The sequence below is a fragment of the Vigna unguiculata genome, chromosome 3, assembly GCF_037176805.1.
Source record: "Vigna unguiculata cultivar grain cowpea cultivar isolate G323 ecotype 2 chromosome 3, ASM3717680v1, whole genome shotgun sequence".
In the NCBI taxonomy this organism is placed as follows: domain Eukaryota; kingdom Viridiplantae; phylum Streptophyta; class Magnoliopsida; order Fabales; family Fabaceae; genus Vigna; species Vigna unguiculata.
The window spans coordinates 42222369-42243142 of record NC_140794.1 but is presented as its reverse complement, the minus strand read 5'-3'; the positions used below and the strand labels follow the sequence as shown (position 1 = coordinate 42243142).

The 20774-nt window shown below is 33.8% G+C and overlaps 2 protein-coding genes and 2 pseudogenes across 2 annotated transcripts; all 4 read left to right on the top strand.

Moving 5' to 3' along the window:
* The first annotated feature begins 438 nt into the window (after nt 1–438).
* LOC114177078 (ethylene-responsive transcription factor ESR2-like) lies at nt 439–1869 on the top strand. Its single transcript, XM_028062312.2, has one exon. The coding sequence runs from the start codon at nt 439–441 to the stop codon at nt 1537–1539; it is 1101 nt and encodes a 366-aa protein (XP_027918113.1). The 3' UTR covers nt 1540–1869.
* Nucleotides 1870–4226: 2357 nt separating this feature from the next.
* LOC146887873 (uncharacterized) lies at nt 4227–8115 on the top strand (annotated as a pseudogene).
* A 207-nt stretch (nt 8116–8322) lies between these two features.
* Nucleotides 8323–9379, top strand: LOC114175423 (uncharacterized; annotated as a pseudogene).
* A 312-nt stretch (nt 9380–9691) lies between these two features.
* On the top strand, nt 9692–10792 carry LOC146887872 (uncharacterized). Its single transcript, XM_085670447.1, has one exon. The coding sequence runs from the start codon at nt 9692–9694 to the stop codon at nt 10790–10792; it is 1101 nt and encodes a 366-aa protein (XP_085526573.1).
* Nucleotides 10793–20774: the final 9982 nt, after the last annotated feature.

Sequence of the window (20774 nt, the reverse complement as noted above, 5' to 3'; positions counted from 1 at the left end):
GAAATCATTAATAATATTTAGTATTAATAAATTTTGTGACTTTATGATGTGAAAAGAAAATATTTAAAGCTATAGTGGTCTTTCAAACTTAGTTTCATTTTCATGTCTTAAAATTAATAATATAACAGTGTAAGAAAATTAATAACAATGACACTGAAAATTCTAGAAAAGAGATATACTTTTACTAACTAAAATTAGTTAAAAACTGAAACTTAGAATGAAATTCTTAAGTTTAATTTATAGTAGTTGATATTGATTTTAGTAAGAGAGAGTGAGTTGATGTAATGTTCTAGTAACCAATGGTCAACTGTTTGTCAAAATAGTATAAATAAAGCTACCCACACGAGCAGATACACAGAACAAGCTCTCTCCAACTTCAAACTGAGAAGAAGAAAGCTATCACACGCTTCCTCTCTCATACTCAAATCCAATACAATCATGGAAGAAGCATTGCGTCGTCTTAACGGAGTCGCACCAACTCAAGAACCCGACGTCGTTTCAGACCCTCACCCCAAGAAGTGTGCTGCCAAGCGCACCTTGCGTGACACCGCCAACTCCGGCACCGCCATGCGTTACCGTGGAGTTCGCCGCCGCCCCTGGGGTCGCTACGCTGCTGAGATCCGTGACCCGCAATCTAAGGAGCGGCGCTGGTTGGGCACTTTTGACACGGCGGAGGAGGCTGCCTGTGCCTACGACTGCGCCGCCCGAGCCATGCGCGGTGTCAAGGCCCGCACCAACTTCGTCTACCCTGACGCGGCTGATCCCCACCTCTTCCATCCCTTTAACCTCCCCAAGCACTGCCACGTCAGCAGGTTTCCCCATAACACAAACTTGGGGAGTGACTTTCCTGCAACTTCCCACAACAGCTCTTCTTCCTCTACTTCCTCTCTCAACATGCTTCTCTTTCGTGACTTCCTTAACTCTTCTTCCAACCCCTGTCTGCTTTCTTCTGCTTCCAATCAGCAGTTTCATAACAGTAAATCTCCTACTTATGTCAACACTTCATCTTCAACTCTACCTCCTACTGCTACTAACTATCTCCACGGCTGTTGTGTCGGCAACGCTGATAACTACCAAAACACTGTTGGTGCCAATCATGGAGTTGAGGTAGCTGATGTTATTGATGAAGACTCCGACTTTTTCCCTCGTGAGTCTTCGGATTCTGGGCTGCTGGAAGAGATAGTTCACAAGTTCTTGCCCAAGTCGAAGCCAAAAGTTGAGACTTCGACTTTGAATCAGTCTCTTCCCGAGTCGGTTCCTCAACAGATATATGATCATGTGGTTGTTTCTGCTAGCAAGGGTTATGGTGATTCCAGGATGAGGGTTCTTCCCAAGGTCGAAGGTTTTGGTGTCTGTCATGATTCTCCCATGCAACAATTTGAAGCTCTTAGTGGCTTTAATGCCATGCAGGGTATGACCTCTTTCCAGAGAGACAACCAGTTTATGTTGAACCACATTCCAGGGTTCTCCAGCATTGAAGATTATCTTCAGTATCCCGAACTTTTGAATTCCTTTGCGACCAGGATGCAAAATGCTTAACTTCTGGAAATTATTGATGCGTTAATGGTTGTTAAATTTGGTAGCTTTAGTGATGGAGAAAAACAGGAAAAACATGTCCAGTCTGTTTTATGGTTCTTTTGTTTTAATCTATATCTGAATTAATCAGATCTCTGTGTTGTTGTTGTTGTTGATTACATTGTCGGGTGACGTTAATTCTCTCGCATTCACGGGGAATGTGGTTTTTTTAGGGTTTGGTTTTTTATGATTGGTAGGAGCATTAACTAGGTTTATGTGTCGAAAGTCTATATGTGTATTCTGGCCCCTACTATGGGTTGGTAAGTACTTGAAATTATCGATAATCCTGAAATCGTTGACAGTGCTGTGTTTAAGCATGCGGTTGCGCTTTTCAGTGCTTGTTTCGATTTTTTATGTTTGCATTAATTTTGTGTACTGGGAATTTAAGGGTTTCGTGAGAACGACATACTCGGAGTAAAGTGATTCTCTTGTTTTCAATTGCACGATAATGATAGCTTCTGCGTTGACCTTGGAACTAGCATCATTGGCGTCCGTTGTGGCACATTTTATAATTTTTATTTTTTTTTGCCCTTTCTTTCTGCTTTGTGTGTTTGTTATATCTGTTTATTCTTCGCTCTGTTCGGAGAACATCCTGGTCTGCATTGAACAATGGCGGGTTGAGATGTCGTTGTCGTGTTGCTTTTGTTGGTAGTGAAATTTATTTGTTGTAGTAATGAGAAGGGAAGTAAGTAAAACCCTAGTATTGGAGAGTGGAGTGTTCTAGGGGAAAGTGCAGCACTAAAGCTGCTCATTGATCGAAAACGAAAAGGTAGGTTTCCAGGGTGAGGATTTTCAGTAACTCCGCAGGAACATAATGGAGGATTGGAGATCGTAGAAGACCCCATAAATATACCATACCCACTTTCATTGCATGTTCATGAAATTTTTACCATGTGAAAGTCCCGAAGCAAATTTGTGCTATGATTAAGAACGTTAATTATTTAAATAAAGTGCATAACAAAACCCTCTACCACCTTCTTCAGCTGCCAACAAACTGCTACACGTATTTATGCTATAATTAAGCTTCTTGAAAGTGATATTTGCATTTATAATCAATAAAAAATCATGTGGTAGTGTTAGAATAGGGATGACTATGTTTATGAACGTAGAATTTGCTCGATCATAATAAAAATAGATTTTTAGTTGTTACTTCTAAAATTTGAAAATAATATAATCTTTTGTCGTTATATGTTTAATTACTCCCTCCCTTGGTATTCTTCTATTTATTCTTCGAAAATGATTTTTTGACATTCTATTTCTTCTTCCAAAATGATTCTTTCACTTGTATTGAAGTAAAGCGATTAACATAAAGAGAGCAAAGTCAGTTATAGTAATAAAGATAAAATCTTGACATATAAATATATATTGAAACAGAGATAAAAAAAAGGAAACAACTTCTTTAAAATTTCATTAAAAATATAAAATTTTAAGTATTGCTTTTAATTTTGGTAATGAAAATCTTATATAGCTTTTGTAAAGCAACAGATGGAGTTCTAATAAATTTTAGTTCTTAAATAGTTTTTCGTTAATCGTGTTTTCTTTTTCATTTTCGATGGTCCTTATTAGTATAGGATGCAAATTAAATGAGGTTGAATTTAGAGTTAGTGTATGATCTAATTTTATTTTATACTCAAAACATGTAACTTTTTGAGGATTTAATCCTAAATGCTAAGTTGGAAGGGTTTTTACGTAAACCTCTAAATCTGGGTTCCAGCTGTTCATTTTGAATTACATGTCATGCATTGGAACTTGACGGGTGATTGACAATATCTGTTCAGAAATTATGAGTAGCATGAATTTGTCAAACTTATTTTCGTATCAGAAAGAAAACATTTTAAGTCTTACGTATAACACTTTTAATGGTCGAAATGATTTACTATTTCAAGAGATAGGATTGATTTGAGATGACAAGTTAAAATTGTGTTTATTTGGTGCAGGATGATTTGCAGACAAAATTTTGAAACAGATAATAAAGTATGAAACGAGAAAAAAAGTAGTGAATTTTTATAATTTGTTTTGTAAGTAAAATTTAATATTTTTTATTTTAACATAATTATAGTTATTGTTTTTTTTTTTCTACTTTTCATAATTATTATTGAAAACTAATAAATAATATTTCAAATGATTCATATTATTAAAAAATAATTTATTTTCAGTTTTTCAACTATTTTTTTAAAATCAAAATAATGTTTATATTTAAAAATATATACATAAAAGTCATTTTATATTTACGTTAAAAATAACTTATACCTTAATTTTTGTTATTCTTTATTGTTGATAAAAAGAATATTTTCTGCAATTCAATTCAATTAATCACCTATATATAAGTAAACATTTTACTCAAATTTATCCATTAAATCAAACCACTTCACTTTTACATGATTTTCTCATTAAATAATTAATGCTTCACTTTCCACGTCGCTAATCGAATAAGAAGCATAAAAGTTTTTGTTCCATTTGAATTGTCATCCTACAAGATTACTAAAAGAATTTCTATTATGTATGAGAAAATAAAAGAAAACGATAATGAAAGCTTTAATTATCATGAAAGATAAATAATATTTCAAAACAAACATTTTTTTTTATAAATATTTAGGGCCTGTTCGTTTGTGAGGATGATACTGTTGAAACGAATTAGGGAGCGCGGATTCATGAATGGTACTGTGTTCCATTGTATGGATTCAAAACGATTACGGAGAGCGGATTTGAGGGATGTGTAGGTTTTTTCATCCACCCTGTGATGAGCAGATTAGAGAGTAAAGAGGATTTATTTCCCATTTTGCCCTCGTTTTTTCACTTCGCTCACATGCACTGCAGTTGCGGGAGGGCCGTCACCGATCTTGCGGGGTGGTGGAGTGAGTGGTGTTGGAGGTGGAGTGAGTGGTGATAATGCAGTGGTTGTGAGGGTGGTGAGGGGTGCCCTCGCAGCTGGAGTTTGTGAATGCACCGGTGTGGGCACCGGTTGCAGGGCAGCCGGTGTGGGCACCAGTTGCAGGACAGCCGGTGTGGGCACCGGTTGCAGGGCAGTCGGTGTTGGGGTGGTGAGTGGATGGCACAAGTGAAGGTGGTGAGTGAGGTGTTCTGTCGCGGTGGTGGTGAGGTGTTGTGGGGTTGGGGTTGGCACCGATGTTGTTGTGTTAGTGAGGAGTCATGGCACCAGTTACGTAACCGGTGCCTTGTTTTTACATGGGGCGACACCGGTTACGACACTGGTGTCGTTGATTTTTTTTTTTTACGTTTTCCTTAACTTCTTTTGACTTTTTTTTTAAATTTTTTAACTTTTTTTTTACATTCATAAAAATTTAATTTTTATTTTATTTTAAAATTTTATATAATTTTAATATTTTTTTAAATTCGTATTAATTAATGATAATTATTTTTATAACATCAAATTACAAAATCATTCTTTTTTTTACACAAGGGTATTATGGTAACTTAATAAATATATCTATTTTAACATATAATTTTATCTATCACATCAATCAAATCTTTCACTAACTTTCATAAAAATTATCTCCAAATCCACTTACTTTACCCTCTAAATCCACTAAAAAAAACACAAATATTCATCCACCTAAATCTACACAAATCCATCTTCACACTCTCCCCATATCCATCTACACAAAGGAACACAACCTTAAGGGCCTGTTCGTTTGTAGGGATATTACTGTTAAAATGAATTAGGGAGCGCGGATCGTAAAATATATCGTGTTCCATTGAACGAATTGAAGCTGATTTGAGAGCGACGATTTAAGGGATTTGTGGATTTTTCCATCCACGCTTTGAGGAGAAGATTAGCGAATAAAGATGGTGTTTTACCCATTTTACCCTTCATTTTTCAGTCGCTTTTCCCATGCGCGCATGGCAATATTCGTTTTGCAGAAATGATTCCTGAACCTGAAAAGATTCCTGAAGTTGCTGTTCCTAAAATATTCTTCTCCCACCACGATTTAAACTGGTGCACGAAGTCATGGAAGGATGTTTGGTTTGGCTGTTTGGTTTTGTGAAGAAGAGGTTCTGTGAAGCTCGGACAGGTGAGTTATTTGGGGTGTGGTGGTCGCAGGAGGGTGGTCAGCGGGGTGTTGGAGTGAGTGGTGATAATGGAAGACGGTGGTGAGGGAGGCACCGGTGCCCTCGCAGGTTGGAGTTTCTGAATGCACCGGTGTTGGCAGTGTTAGGGCAGCGTTGGGGTGGTGAGTGGATGGCACAGGTGAGGGTGGTGATTGAGGTTTTCTGTGGCGGTGCGGTTTGGTGGTGAGGTGTTCTGGTGTGGGGGTGGCACCGGTGGCACCGGTGTGGTGCTGTGTGCATGGGGTGATGGCACCGGTTACGTAACCGGTGCCTTGTTTCTTAAAGGGCGACACCGGTTACGACACCGGTGTTGAGGGGCATATATAAATTTTTTTTTTCATGTTTTGTGTTTTGCGCAGGTGGACGTGGTGGTGTTTGAAGTTGCCGGAGGCCGCGCCTGGCAGAGGAGCTGTCAGTGTGGAGGTGAAGGTGGGCGGCCGGACGTCCGTCGAGTTTGTTTGAAGGTGGAGGCGCCGGGAGTTGCGAGTTGCAGTGTGATAGAGGTGTTGGCCGGAGGTGAGGAGGCGCTGCGGGGAGTTCGCGTTCGCCAGTCAGTTTGTTGGTGATACAGTGTTGTTGGCCTGGAGTTGAGACACTGTTGGCCGGAGGTGAGGTGATAATTGTTGGCCGGAAAAATGACATATGATAGGGATTTATAGGGATGTGAAAATATAAGTAATTTTTTAGCCGAAAAAATTACATATTATAGGGATGTGAAAATATAAGTTATTTTTTATTGGTGATGGTTGATTTATATATAATGTTTGATTTGTATAATGTTTCACAGGCTTGGTATTGGCTTGTTATTCAGTTACTTGCTTTGAATTGCGGTGTGGTCCTCTTCATTTTCATTGTGTTACCACTTGAGGTTTTGTTGAGGTAATTTTTTTACAATAATGTCAAATATTATCAGCATAGTATTGATAGTATTGATGTTTTAGTTAGTAACATTGATAAGGAAGTAGTATTGATGTTTTACGAAAATTAGTTTAGCTAATTTTTTTTAGTTACGATGGTAGTAATTTAAATTTATTTTTATAATTGGGTAATTTAGATGGATGAAGAATTAGATATGAGTTACTTGGACAGTGAAGATATTGTGGATGATGTAATGGGTGTGGACTTTAATGTAGTTACACATTTACGTCGTCAATTACAACTGCGTTCCGCCTTAGCTGCATTAACAATGCTATGCATTGTTGCACATGCATTGTATATACTAAATATGGCCATAGAAACAAGTAGTATTCATGAGTGCTTGTTAAACAAAGATCGTCGTAGAGAGCAGCTAATGTCATACTTGGTGCATACTAATCGCTGTCGTGACATTATCCGCATGGGACCCGAGACATTTATTAACTTATGTAATCGTCTAAGATCAACCGGGTTAGTGAACGATGCGGTTAGGTCAACTGTGGAGGAATAAGTTGCCAAATTTCTCCACATTATCGGACATAATGTGAAGAATCGAAGTGTGAGATTCTTTTTCCATCGTTCTGGCTCGACAGTAAGTAGGCATTTTCACAATGTGTTGGATGCAATACTATCTTTGGAGTCTGAATTGTTAATTCAACCAAGTGGCGCTGAGGTTCATCCCCATGTTCAAGGCAGTAGTCGATTTTATCCATACTTTAAGGTAAATCTCTTCAAAGACGCATTCAATTCCAGCAATGAATCCATATTTAAACAATGTCTTAATATTTTGAATTTGTCAAATATTAGGATTGTTTAGGCGTAATTGACGGAACTCATGTTCGAGTCCGAGTCCCAAGAGCTGATGCTCCAAGGTTTCGAGGAAGAAAAGACTGGCCAACACAAAATGTCTTCGCGGCATGTGACTTTGATATGAAGTTCACGTATGTATTGGCTGGCTGGGAAGGAACAGCATCCGATTCAAGGATATTGAAAGATGCTCTCTCTAGAAATGATTCTTTAGTCATACCTGAAGGTTAGTCAATAATTTGTTTATTTTGACATGCAACATATTCAAGTCATAACCTATGTGTGCAAAATAATGTAGGAAAATATTACCTTGGGGATGCTGGGTTTATGGTTAAAAGATCAATTTTGACCCCCTACAGAGGTGTCAGATATCATCTTAAAGAGTACAGTCGGAGAGGACCACAAAATCCTCGAGAATTGTTCAATCATCGTCACTCGTCACTCAGAAATGTTATAGAAAGAACCTTTGGGTTGTTAAAAAAACGTTTCCCAATTATAGCCAGTGGAACCAAACCACATTACTCTCTTGAAACAATGACACATATTGTGTTGGCATGCTGCATCCTACACAACTTTCTGCGATCTGTCGATCATGATGCAAGCTTGCTTGATGAGGTAGATAGAAAGTTGGCTGCAGAACATCAAGATGGTGGCACCACACATCAAAGTGAGGATGATTATCGACTTGGATGTAATTTAAGGGATGAAATAGCTCATCGAATGTGGAATGATTATGACAACAATTAAGTTGATGTACTAATGTATGGTACTGCAATGCAAATATGAATGACTAATGTCTGTTATATAGTAATGGTTAGGTAATCTGTGAACTTAATTTTATGGATTAAATTTTATGTTTTAGTTTCCTTTGCTTGCAATAGGTACTAAATGAACAGGGGTAAAGGACTTGCTGTCTCTGTGGGCCGACGTGAATTCACTAAATGGACAGAGGACATGGACAACCGACTCCTGAATGCCATGTTAGATGAAGCTCGACTCGGTAACAGGGTGGATGGTAGTTGGACAACCCAAGCATACAATAACATGCTAAGCAATCTACATGAAGCAGGGTTTGTGAACCTTAACAAAAACAACGTTAAGAATAGACAAAAAGTGTTGAAGGAAAAGTCGCGTGAGGTGCATGACTTATTTTGTTCACTAAGTGGATTTGCGTGGAACAACATATCAAAGGTCTTTGAGGCTGAAGATGAAGTGTGGGCAGAGTTGTTGCAGGTAATGTGAAACGCTAAAAATATAATGTATGAATATCATGTTAACCGTGTAATGTATGAATATGTTTACATTTTCAGTCAAAGCCGCACGCAGCGAAGTGGCAAAGTACCCCTATAAGGCATTACGACCTGATGGAGGAATTATGGTCATCAGATCGTGCAACTGGTGAGGGGGTGAGAACTGCTTCACAAGCTAGTCGGATTCGCCAACAAAGGCGTTTAGAAGTTGATTTGAATGATGAAATGGAGTACACACCTGAGCCTCCAGGCTATGAACCACGCGAGAATGCTTACCCATCCTCACCACCATCCATGGATGAGTATAGCCCAGGCCCTACCCAAAGTGTTCCTTCTGTACCATCTGGTGGAACCTCATCATCTCGGGGATCTAAAAGAAAGCACCCATGATTGACATTGTTGATTCTCAATTCGACAAGCTCACAACCAAGCTGGATGGATTCATGGAGGTTATGGGTGCCGGAAACTCACACTTTGAGAAGATGTCAAACATTGCCGAGAGACAAGTCATTGCCATTGAGAAACGTAACGACATTCTAAACGAGTAAGTTGGGATGATGAAGTGGAGCTCGACTTTCCAATATACAGAAAGTGATATTTGGGAAATGCTTGCAGGGATGAATATCCAAGGGGAAAGCCTTATGGAACAGTGCTATGATTACCTCTACTCAAATCCGACTCATACGAAGCGACTAATGAGAATGCCACAACATCTAAGATTGAATAAGTTATATAGTATGATGGTTGGTCGTAGTGGATAGGATTTGTACACAATGTGCTTTACGTGTGTATGTTTTATATGACTTGTTACTTTGTTGATTTGCGTGGTTTTAATTACCATGTTTTTGTAATGTTAAGATGTTATGTTCCCTGTATTATAAAGTGTTGTATGAACTAAACCTCTCACTTCCATAAGGCTTAGGCTGACGCACATATTTATGTTGACCATTAGTAATTTGGGAATGCCATTTCTGTGCCTAATGATTTTCATTTTTTTGATACAAGTCTGCTTTCTCATGGCTTCATCATCATCAAAGTATAGACCTAAAGTTCGTAAGGATAAATCAACAGCGATGGAAGATGAAGCACCCCTACAAAAAGGGCCAACCGTGGAAGACGTACTAGATCAAAAACGATACTTCAGCACTGTCAAACAAATGGAAAATTATGGGAATCACTTTTACCATAGACGAATAATAGAGCCAAAGATTATGAACTTGGAGTCATTTATGGATTCTGGGCTTTACTTCCATCAACATCTTTTGTTCCAAGGCCTTTCAAATTACGTCACATTATCGTATTCGTACTTTCCGGATCTAATTAAGGTGTTCTATGCAAATCTACAGATCTCCGGTAATGGTTATTTGATGAGTGAGGTCAGCAAGAAGAAAATTAAACTGAAACCATCTGACTGGTTTCAAATATGTGGTATGAAATATCAAGGTCGAAAGTTATCATTACCAGAGGTGCCACCTGACATGAACTATAACCGGGACATGGCTTTAGCCTCCATGGTAAGACCAGGTGCCCGTTTTAAAGCAGTGAAGACGGTTGGTGTCCTACAGATAAATGATAGACTATTACAGTATGTTATAGTGTACTTTTTGACACCGAGGATGACTAATATCTCACATGTTTTACAAGACGACATTTTCATGATATGGGCTTTAAAGAATGACATCTTAATTAATTGGCCACATGTCATCATGCAAAACATGCTTAAGTGCAAGAGTACTGAGACAGGTCTTCCATATGGAATTTTGATAACTGCAATCATGCAATATGCTGGAGTGGATCTTTCGGTTGATACAACGACGACTGTATCTTTAAGACACCGCTTTTTAGTGCAGAATTTGAGGAAGATGAATATTGTTCATGTAAACGGTGAATGGCAACAACTTCGTGGTCGTTCTGATGATGCACCACAACGAAGAGAAGAAAGTCCCATGGATGAAGACAGTGATGACGGAGATAACAACCGTGAAGAAAATATGGTGGAACCTCCAACCCCAACAACAGAACAACTATTAACTCAAATATGGGGAGGAGTACAATCCATAGAAGCCAGGTTACAAACATTGACCATTGATGTTGACAGACGTTTCAATGAAGTCAATTCCACTGTCAACCAGATTTATGACCTTCTTAACGGGGATGAAGACTCAGATGAGTGACTTGTATTCTCCTATTCTTTCATGGAATTAAATTAATTCATTTATTTACTATTTAATATTTTATACAATAATTGTTATTCTTCACTGCTAACTCCAATTCATTATTGTGTGCTTAAGTAGATGGAACAGAGAATAATGGACCTCCTAGAGGAATCAAGTCAGCTTAATAGAAGAATGAATGTTGCAATAGATCGTCAAAGAGTTGCACTTCAAGTAAGAAACGACCTCATAACGGAATATAATCGTCTTACTCGTTCTCAGCCTGAATTTCAATATAGCAAAGAAGACATATTTCAGATGTTATCAGTATGAACATTGAAGATGTCAACCTATTCACACGGTGCTATGAATACCTTTGTTCCCACCCATTACATACAAGATGTATTATGGGCATGCCCATACGTTTCTGGATGAATAGGTTACTTCGTTATATGAATGAAGGGGTTTGAACATAATGTTTATTCTGTGATGTATTTTCTTGTTATGTATGAACTTCATTACATGTGACACTTTTTCCATGTAACTTTATTTCGATGTCGTTTGCCATGGACTAAATCGAATTTCCGTTATCACAATTTCTACTTTTTTTATCGAATTTGGAAATTGATTTCGTAACTTCAATGCTTTACGGTATTTGGTATTGTCAATATCAAATTAATTTATTTAAAAAAATAAATCTAACAAATAATTTCAATTTTGTTGTACTATTTTTTGACATAAATCAAAATTCTTTTTTTCTAAGCTTTAAAAAAATTGATTTATTTATTATGAAAAAAGATAACTCATTTCAAAATTTATTCAACAACATCATTTCAAAAATTAATCTTTTTTTACAAAAGGGTATTATGGTAAAGTAATAAATATATCAATTTTAACATATAATTTTATCTATCACATCAATCAAATCTTTCACTAACTTTCATAAAAATTATCTCTAAATCCACTCACTTTACCCTCCAAATCCACTCAAAAAAACGCAAATATCCATCCTCTTAAATCTACACAAATCCATCTTCACACTCTCCTCCATATCCATCCATAAAAAGGAACACACCCTAAAGATTAAAAAGAGATGGACGATAAAACTAGAGTGAATGATGAATTAAAAATTAAATTCAGAGCATGCTGGAGTAGAAATTGGTGTGACAGTATTAAGAGTGAATAAAGATAAAATAAGTGGAATGAAGGAGTTAGTGGGCTTAGGACCAAAAAATACAGTTGTGGAGTTAATGTTGTGTGGTCTTAATTCATTAAAAGAAAATTAATGGGTAACGGTTGATACTATTATTTGCTTACGTGGGGGTTCTATGACATTGATTACAAAGTTACAGCTTAATTTTGATACAACAATAATGAAAATTCATAACTGTGAAGAGTATTATTGTACATGGTTGGATCATAGCCCACAACCTAAACCAAATTCGAATGAGAAGAAGAGACCGTTGCAGAGATATCTTTTTTATTTAATACACCATATCTAAGGTAAATTTAGGGGCAAAAAAATCAGGAAAATACTGCTACTTTTTATTCTCAACCAATAAAAATAATTATCTGTAAATAAAAATTAAATAAAACTGTGTAAATGGAATGAATAACCCAAAATCATTTAACAACTAAAAGTAACAAATTTTAGAATTTATAACTCATTAGCTTTATATAATTAGTAAAAGAAATATTACAAACTTACGTATTCATAGTTTACTGATTTATTAATGTTTTTACTTTCAGTTCGTGGAGATAAAATTGTTAATATATATATATATATACAACATACATTACAATTCTCAAAGTCAACCATTTAAGGCTATCAATCCACTTGTCTCGTTCTCATGATAGGCTTTATCCACAATTTAAAAAATAAAAATAAACATTTTACTCTACTACTAGAATATTTGTGTATTGAATTAAATTCAAACATTCCCATGTGGCATGTAATTTTCCGCTCACTAAAGTCACATATAAAAAATTAAGTTCTCCTTAAGGTAAATTTCTATATCATTTGTGAGATACAATTCTTTTTTATATCATCCCTCTAAAATATATAAATCTTTATCAGCACTCACATCCTAATATCTTTGTATTTGTGGGTCCAATATTAGTAGAGTCTGTAAGTCTCTGTTTCTGCCCAAAAGGGGTTGGGTCTGGCCTTTTGTAGGCCTAGTGTCAGCTCCTTTGTAGGACCCCAATACCCCTTCCAGCTGACTCATTGTTCACTTGTCACCTTTTCAGAATCAACTCCTACCCCTCCCTCTCAAATCTCCAGCAAAGTGCTCTGCTAGGGCACAACTTTCGTTCATCTCCGAGCTAGCCAAATCCTTCTCACCTTCAAGTAAGTTAAACCTTAAGGTTTTGGGTCTGTTTTCCTCTTCTTTACACCGTTTAAGTGTGTTAGACCGGTTAGGGTTTTGTCTCATACCCTGGTTTGTCTTCATTCCATGTTTCAGCTCACTGCTCTAGCCCTTGGAGCTGACTTACTTCTTAGTTGCGGGTCTGTTGCGTTTTAGCATCTAAGCAAGGTAATGGAAGCTAGTTTATTTTTGTTTTTGGAGTATGTTTCCTGTTTCGCCACTGTTTTATGTTTAAAAAGGATTTGAAAATGTTTGGGCTTGTGTGAGATCAAGAATAAAATGTTTGGTCTGTTTGTTCTGGGTTGCATGTGCGGAACAGTGGGGAAGAACTGGTATTCTCGCCCAGGCGAGCTTGCCTCGCCTAGGCAAGAATAGTAGAAGCTCGACCAAGATTCTGCCTCGAGCGCTTGCCCAAGCGGCCAGTCACGTTTTGAGCGATGCCTTGTCTCGCTCAGGCGAGCCCTTCTCGCCTGAGCGAGAGCTCGTGAAATCTCCCAGGGGTCACTGTTGCATGTCTCGCCTAGGCGAGAGCCCGCAATTTTGAGCGAGGCAAGCACCTCGCCTGAGCGAGGTCCCTAGCTTGGGCGAGGTCAGTGCAGTGGTGAGTGCGGACACTGTTTTCTTGACTGTTTTGATGATTTGATGCATGTATTGTTTGAATTATTCTTCCTAAATATGATGCTCGTGAATATGCTTGGGTGTTTGGACTTATGAATGAAATTGGCATGCTTGGTATGAGGTTGATCATGGATTTATGGCTTTGTGATGTCTTAACATGAGAATTGGATGAAGGTAATAAGGGAAGTGGAATTGTATGAGAAAAATGATTCTGATTGTGTGATAGGCGTAATTTCATGAGTCTCGTGGGGAGATCTCATGGTGGTGAGTAGTGTATATGTTAGGATAAGGATTCAAGTAAGGATCGCATCCCGAAACTCTAAAGGGTCAGTGAGTCTCAAGTAGAGCAAACTGACCCAAGTGGTGAGAGTAGCGGGAGACCCTAGTCTTTGGCAGGATAATGGCCTTAGACGCTTAAAGGCTAACCTTGTGTGTGGTAGGGTGAAACCCATTGGCAATGGCTCTGCAGAGCAGTAGAGGGCACCACAAGTGCAAGCGTCCAGTGAATCCGATCCTAGTATATGTATCCGGATAATCGAGTCATAGAGTCTTGCTTACTTGTTATAATGTGATTCTTGTGCCTACTGTGTTGTATGTTTGGACTATTTCTAAATATTTCGCTGCAATAACATGCATAATTTCATTCACTCTAGCTTACCCTGCTATTTCTTTTGTGTGTGTGTCCTTGTTCTGATTTTCCCTTTTGCGATGATCACCATTGGTGGGAGCAGATGGAAATACTTCTGGAGGTAGAACTGATGGTGGTAGCGGTGCAGCTTAGTGGGCTCATTGATGTGGCCCTCGAAGGACTATTCTATGGCCCTAGTGCCTTTGTAATCCCTTGCTCTATGAACTTTTATTTTGCACAATTGTGAACTTTGTTGTTTTCTCTTTTTGGCTATGGCATGGTTATATGCCTAGAACCCCTTTCAAGTACATTCGTGGATGACTGTAACAGTTGGGATTCTCATGTATGTTGTTCCAAATCTGACTGCTCTTTATTATGACTGTGTGATGTTTTATTTAGTAGATTTTTATCTATTCAAATGGGATGTCACAGAGTCAGGATAACCTCATTATCAGAATTCTCATTTAATACATATCCTAAAACCACTCAATATAATAATTCCTCCATGAAAATAACTATATTCATATCAGTCTGATACATATCAAATATTATTTCACAATAGACTTTTGGCAAAACTATGGGTCTAGACTTAACACATACTTAGTACATTTTTGTCAAAACCGTAGTCTCTACTAGACCACACATACTCAGTAGATTTTTTGCAAAATTCCAAACTCTACTATACCAAACACTCATGCATTGTTATCTCGCAAAAATAATTCCATATCAATACAAAGAATTTTCTTCTCTCGCTCAACGAGCAGGTACACTCCCTTAATAAATGTATTGCCTGGCGAGTGTATCGTCCAACGAGTACTTGGTTCACTGAGTGTCTAGTTCTTTTTTTAGCTCTCTTGATTTTCATAGACGATCAAGAACAAAACTTCAACAAAATTCACCCAGCGAATCTGGACCTCGTTTTGTGACCCAACCACCTTAAGCTCTTTGGACTTTACAAAATAATGCCACTCGCCTAGCGACCTAAACCTTCAGAGCCACGTCCAATACACTCATCATAAATCAAAATAAATCCAGTATTTCAACATCAAATAAGCAACAACCAATTTCACTTAAAACATAAATAGTAGAAAACAAACTAACTTCCCTCACCTCGATTGAATCGTCTACTCAACTATGCTCCAAACATATAACTTTCAAAAGATGTTCTATTTACAAAAAAAAAAACTCAAATAAATGATATGGTCATATCTATTGACCATAGAAAGATAAAGATTTGTCTTGAACTCTTTGAAGCCACATGCATGTAAAACTTAAAATGATTCATGAACAAAGAAAAAATGAACTTATTGTAGCCACAAATATATTTGGATAGAACTGTTGTGTTCTGATACAAGACTCTAATGATAGTATTGGATCTTAAAGAGATGAGGAAGAAAGTCAAAAATCTACGATTAAGATAGTGAAAAGAAAAATAATAATTTTCTAGAGAGATGACAACTTTTGTAAAGTCAAATTCAGTAAATTGATTTTTATTTATAGTTTAATATGTTAACAATAAAATAATTTAGTACCATTTATAAAAGTCTACTTCTACTCTTTACTTATTTTTTAAATACTTACAAATAACATAATTACAAAAAATAATTCTTAAGATTTTTCTCAATCAGCATAACTTTATAAATATTTGAGAACGAATATAGGATATTTCATTCTTAATAAAAAATTATCTATAATTAGTTTATATGTTAAATTTTTATAAATTAAATGTTTATAAATATGTTTAAAAGAATAGATATTATTTGAAACAAAAAGGAGAAAAATATGTGTCTAAAATAAGGTATAAATTTAAAACATAAATATAAAAAAAAATAGTCAAAATACATAAAATAAATGTTACATGAAAAAGTAGGCAATAAGATTTCTAAAATTAATGATTGAAAGAAAAAAAAGAAGAAGAAAAGAAACAGTACAAGAAGTAATAAGTACTCATTTTTTCATAATTTTTATTAATCTTTATTGCCGATAGTCTTTATTTGATCTCCAAATGAGATTCAAATTTTTATTTCGAAAATCTTATCAGGAAACCATTTCAATAAATCAAAATAATATCAGTATTAACTGATTTTTTTTAAAAAAAAAAGAAGCGAGAAAAGAAACCCTCTTTAGCAAGACGGGTTTTAAAAAAATTGTTTGACTTCATCCCATTCAAGAATATAGGTGGTAGAATTGCACGTGGTTACTCCTTTAATTGCACTTCTATTTGGGTCTATTTATAGGTGAAGATGCTGAGGTGTTTCTTTTATCAGCAAAAACGAATATTATTTATAAATTATAGAAAAAGAAATATCAAAATTACAAAAGTTTACAACCAATATTTAGCACAATTGGACAAGATTTTCAGCTGCTATCATTAAAAAATGAAATAATTTTTAAATAGACTAAAATCAATGATCCAAAAACTTCTCTCGAGTATTATCTTTTTAAAAATAATTTATAAATGAAATTATTTAATATTTTCTTGATTATAGTGTGGTGTTTACATAATTAGGATTAGGATGTTATTATGTGTTTGTACATTGAAAAGCTTGTTCCCTCGTGCTCCCAAACAACTCATAAACGAGACAATAATGTTGTTGAGTGCAGTAGATATCTTTAGCCCTAATTATCGTAGGAAAGGTCCCATTGGGTACACAATTTTAATTAGGTGAATTATGTGATGAACGATGCTGGTACAATTTCTAAACCCCCCTAAGGTACATTGATCTTGAAAATTTCCAACATCGCCACGGAATTTGGACCAAATCTTTAGGGGTGTCAAATTAAATTTGTTATATATAAATTTTTTTTAGTTAGAAAAAAAAAGTTTTTCATTTTTTTTTCATTTTCCCTGTTTAAAACAAACACATAAAACAGTAGAATTTAACAAAATTCGCTATTATATCATGCTATTAAATCATGATACCAAACCATGAATATCATTTTAGATAAGTCATTCATACCTCATCAATTTGATTTGGTGGGTATTGTCAAATTTGATGACGCTTTTCCCGGATCGCGTTCTAAATAATTTTTAAATTCAGTATATATAACTCTAAAAACTTTAGAGATTTATTTTTCATTATCTTAAATTCTTAGTTCTCGTGAAATTTCTCATGAAAAGTTTAGTTAAGGTATATGTATTTTTTTCATCTTTATCACAAACCTTCTTCTTAAAAAAACGAATCAATTTTTTTACTCTTTATCATAATCTTTTTAATATAAATTTATCATATCTCACCTATTTAGAAAAAGATAAAATTTATATTCACAAATCACAATTATCATAATGCAAAACATAACAAAACTCATACCACTTTAATTAAATAAGCAACACGGTATAAATTCAAAACTTAAAAAAAAATTACCATAGGCAACAGAAAACACAAAATCCATAAATTTCATAATTAAGGGTTATAATAATTTTGAAAAAAGTATAATTACAGTTCATATCAATTTCACAAAAGAATCCCTAAAATCATAATTAGGTTTGTACTAATTTTGAATAAACTTAATTTGGAGAAACATTCTAAAATGAATCATAAATTTAACATACATAAATCATAATAAGATACTAACATTGATCTGTGAGAGATCATGCGAGAAGTATACTTCAATTTCAATCTATGTGTTCCCCAATCTTTGTTTCTCAATTTATCTCTTTGTATTTATTTTATTTCTCTTCACACACTTTCACGATAATTTACACGGTGAAAAAAATCTTATAGCCAAAAAAAATCCTAATCTCTTTTATAAATGAATGTCTCTATTAAATTTTTTATTATAATTTCCATAATATAAAATTAATATAAATAATTTTAAAAATCTTAATTTTTTATTATAATTAAATATATATATATATAATAAATTTCAAAAATAAAAAATTGGGGGAGCCGTGGCTCCCCTCTGTCATGGCATAGGTCCGCCACCGTCCATGATAGTGGTCAAATTTTAGAGAATGGTCAAATTTTAGAGAATGGAACTCTTTCCATGACAAACATATTTATTTTATTTGTTGGTGGTGATGATCCTATACAAATTTTTAATAATATATATATATATATATATATATATATATATATATATATATATATATATGATATTTTTAAAAATTTATATACATCTATATTTAAATATAAAGGAAAATTTCTCTTTTTTTGTCTATATTTGTTTTTCAACTTTACCATTTACATAATTTTTTTAAAATTTAAATAACTATTTTATTAATATTTTAAGTGACCAATTATTTAATTTAACTATTTTTTTTATTTGTCTGATTTTTTAACATAATCATAATAAATGAAAATTAATTATAATAAAATTATAAAAATTATTTATATTTAATTTTATAAATATAAGAATGATAATAAAAATAATTTTATTATTTAAAAAAAATTAAATATAATGATTTTATTTGTTTATACAAAAAATTATTTTGGCTTTAATTACTATTTTGTTTCCCATTTTCATTCCAAAATATTAAGTTGGTCTTCCAGTATTGTTTAGTTTTAATTTGCACCCTATTTTTAAAAAATTAACACAATTTGAATTTTTTTGTTAAATTTCTTAAAACGGATCAATGTTTTTCCATGAAAATTGAAGTTGTGAATAAGAGTGATTTGCTTTTTTTGTGTAATTAACATAATTATAGTGTCAATTTAAAGAAAAATTCTTAATCCACTTAAAAAAATTTAATGAAAATGACCAAATTACATCAATTTTAAAAAATTAGAACCAAATTAAGATTAAAAAAAAAACTAGAGAACTAACTTATTTTCAAATAAAAATATGGATAAAAAAAGTAATTTAACCAAAAGTTTGACACTCGAAATATAGATTGAAGATCCATCATTGATTTAAACAATATTAAACTCTCCTTTTTTTTCTTTTATCACAAAACAAGAAGCAAGTTAAGAAAGAAAGAGAAAGTGATACCCCTATACACATATATAAACTTTGAAAATATATGTATAATCATAAGTAACATTTTATATTTGAAATGTAATTATTAAAAACAATCTAAACATAATAAATCTTTGAAATAATTATTTAAAAATATGTATCATGATTCAAATCATTTTATTTTTTTATCTTAGTTAAATAAACTTTAAAAGTTAGTTGTTTAAACGCTATTTTTGTTTTTTAGCATATAAAAATTACTTAAGAAGAATAAAAAAAAATTATATTTATATTTAGTATTTAATTATCTAAAAATCATCCGGACATTGTTAACATACAATTTACATTATTTTTGTTTGTTATACAATTTGTAAACACAATATTAGACCGAGTATATTATATCATCATGAACGATATAAATTATAAAAATACATAATCTCACTAAAATATAAAATAATATTGAAACTTTAAAATCGTCATTTGATTGAATAAGGCACTAAGGTAAAATTTATTACAAATTTTGTTTTTTTAATATCCACTTCTTTTCATAATTTTCCATTTAAACTCAAAAGATTGACTAATCTTCCTTGTAATTTTATGAACTTCACTTTTGGGAGGATATCCAAATGGATAAGAAAACACTTTCCTCATGTCATTTGTAAAGTTATCAACTTTTGAATACTCCAATATTTTGAACTTTAACTTAATATCCCGCAAACTCATTATCTTTTTTGTTTTGATCATTCTTCTTAAAAACCCATGCATATCTTCTCACCATCAAATGCTTCATTATTGTCCAACACTGCATCTTTTTGTAATTGTCCAATCTCATTGCATCTTTTATCTTTTGCTTGTTATCTCTTTTCTTCCACTCTTTCTTCAACATTTTCGTATCTTTTCTCTTATCGCATTTCTCGTACCTAATTTTTTGATCACTCTCACAAGATTTTGATGTATTTTTCACATCAACCCATATTGTTTTTGCATAATATTTCATTTTATTCTTTAATTCGCATACTCCTTCACGATTCTCAGGACATGAAGAATAAATTTTTATGATGAGTTTTTTCAATATTGTTATGTTTCTTCCATGAAGAGATTTGGTATAGAAAATGAATAAAAAAAGTATGAAGAGTACTAAAAATGTTGAAAATTATGAGTGAAACAAATATAATTGTACTTTGCATTATTATATATAGAGAACTAGAGATATGAAAATATTTACAAAATCGTATTAACTACTTATATTATATATTTAAATCTATTTTAATTAATGATGACAGTGAACTAAACGGTTAAATCATTCATCATATCTAATCTAATATAATTTAATTAGATATTGTGATATTTAGTTATATTATATTCCATCAATTATCTTATCTAATATACTAGCGTAAACACATATGTGTATTCATTTTTTTAATATACATGATATTGTAATGTTATCAAGTTAATAAACAAAATAAAATTATATTTATCAAAAATAAAGTAA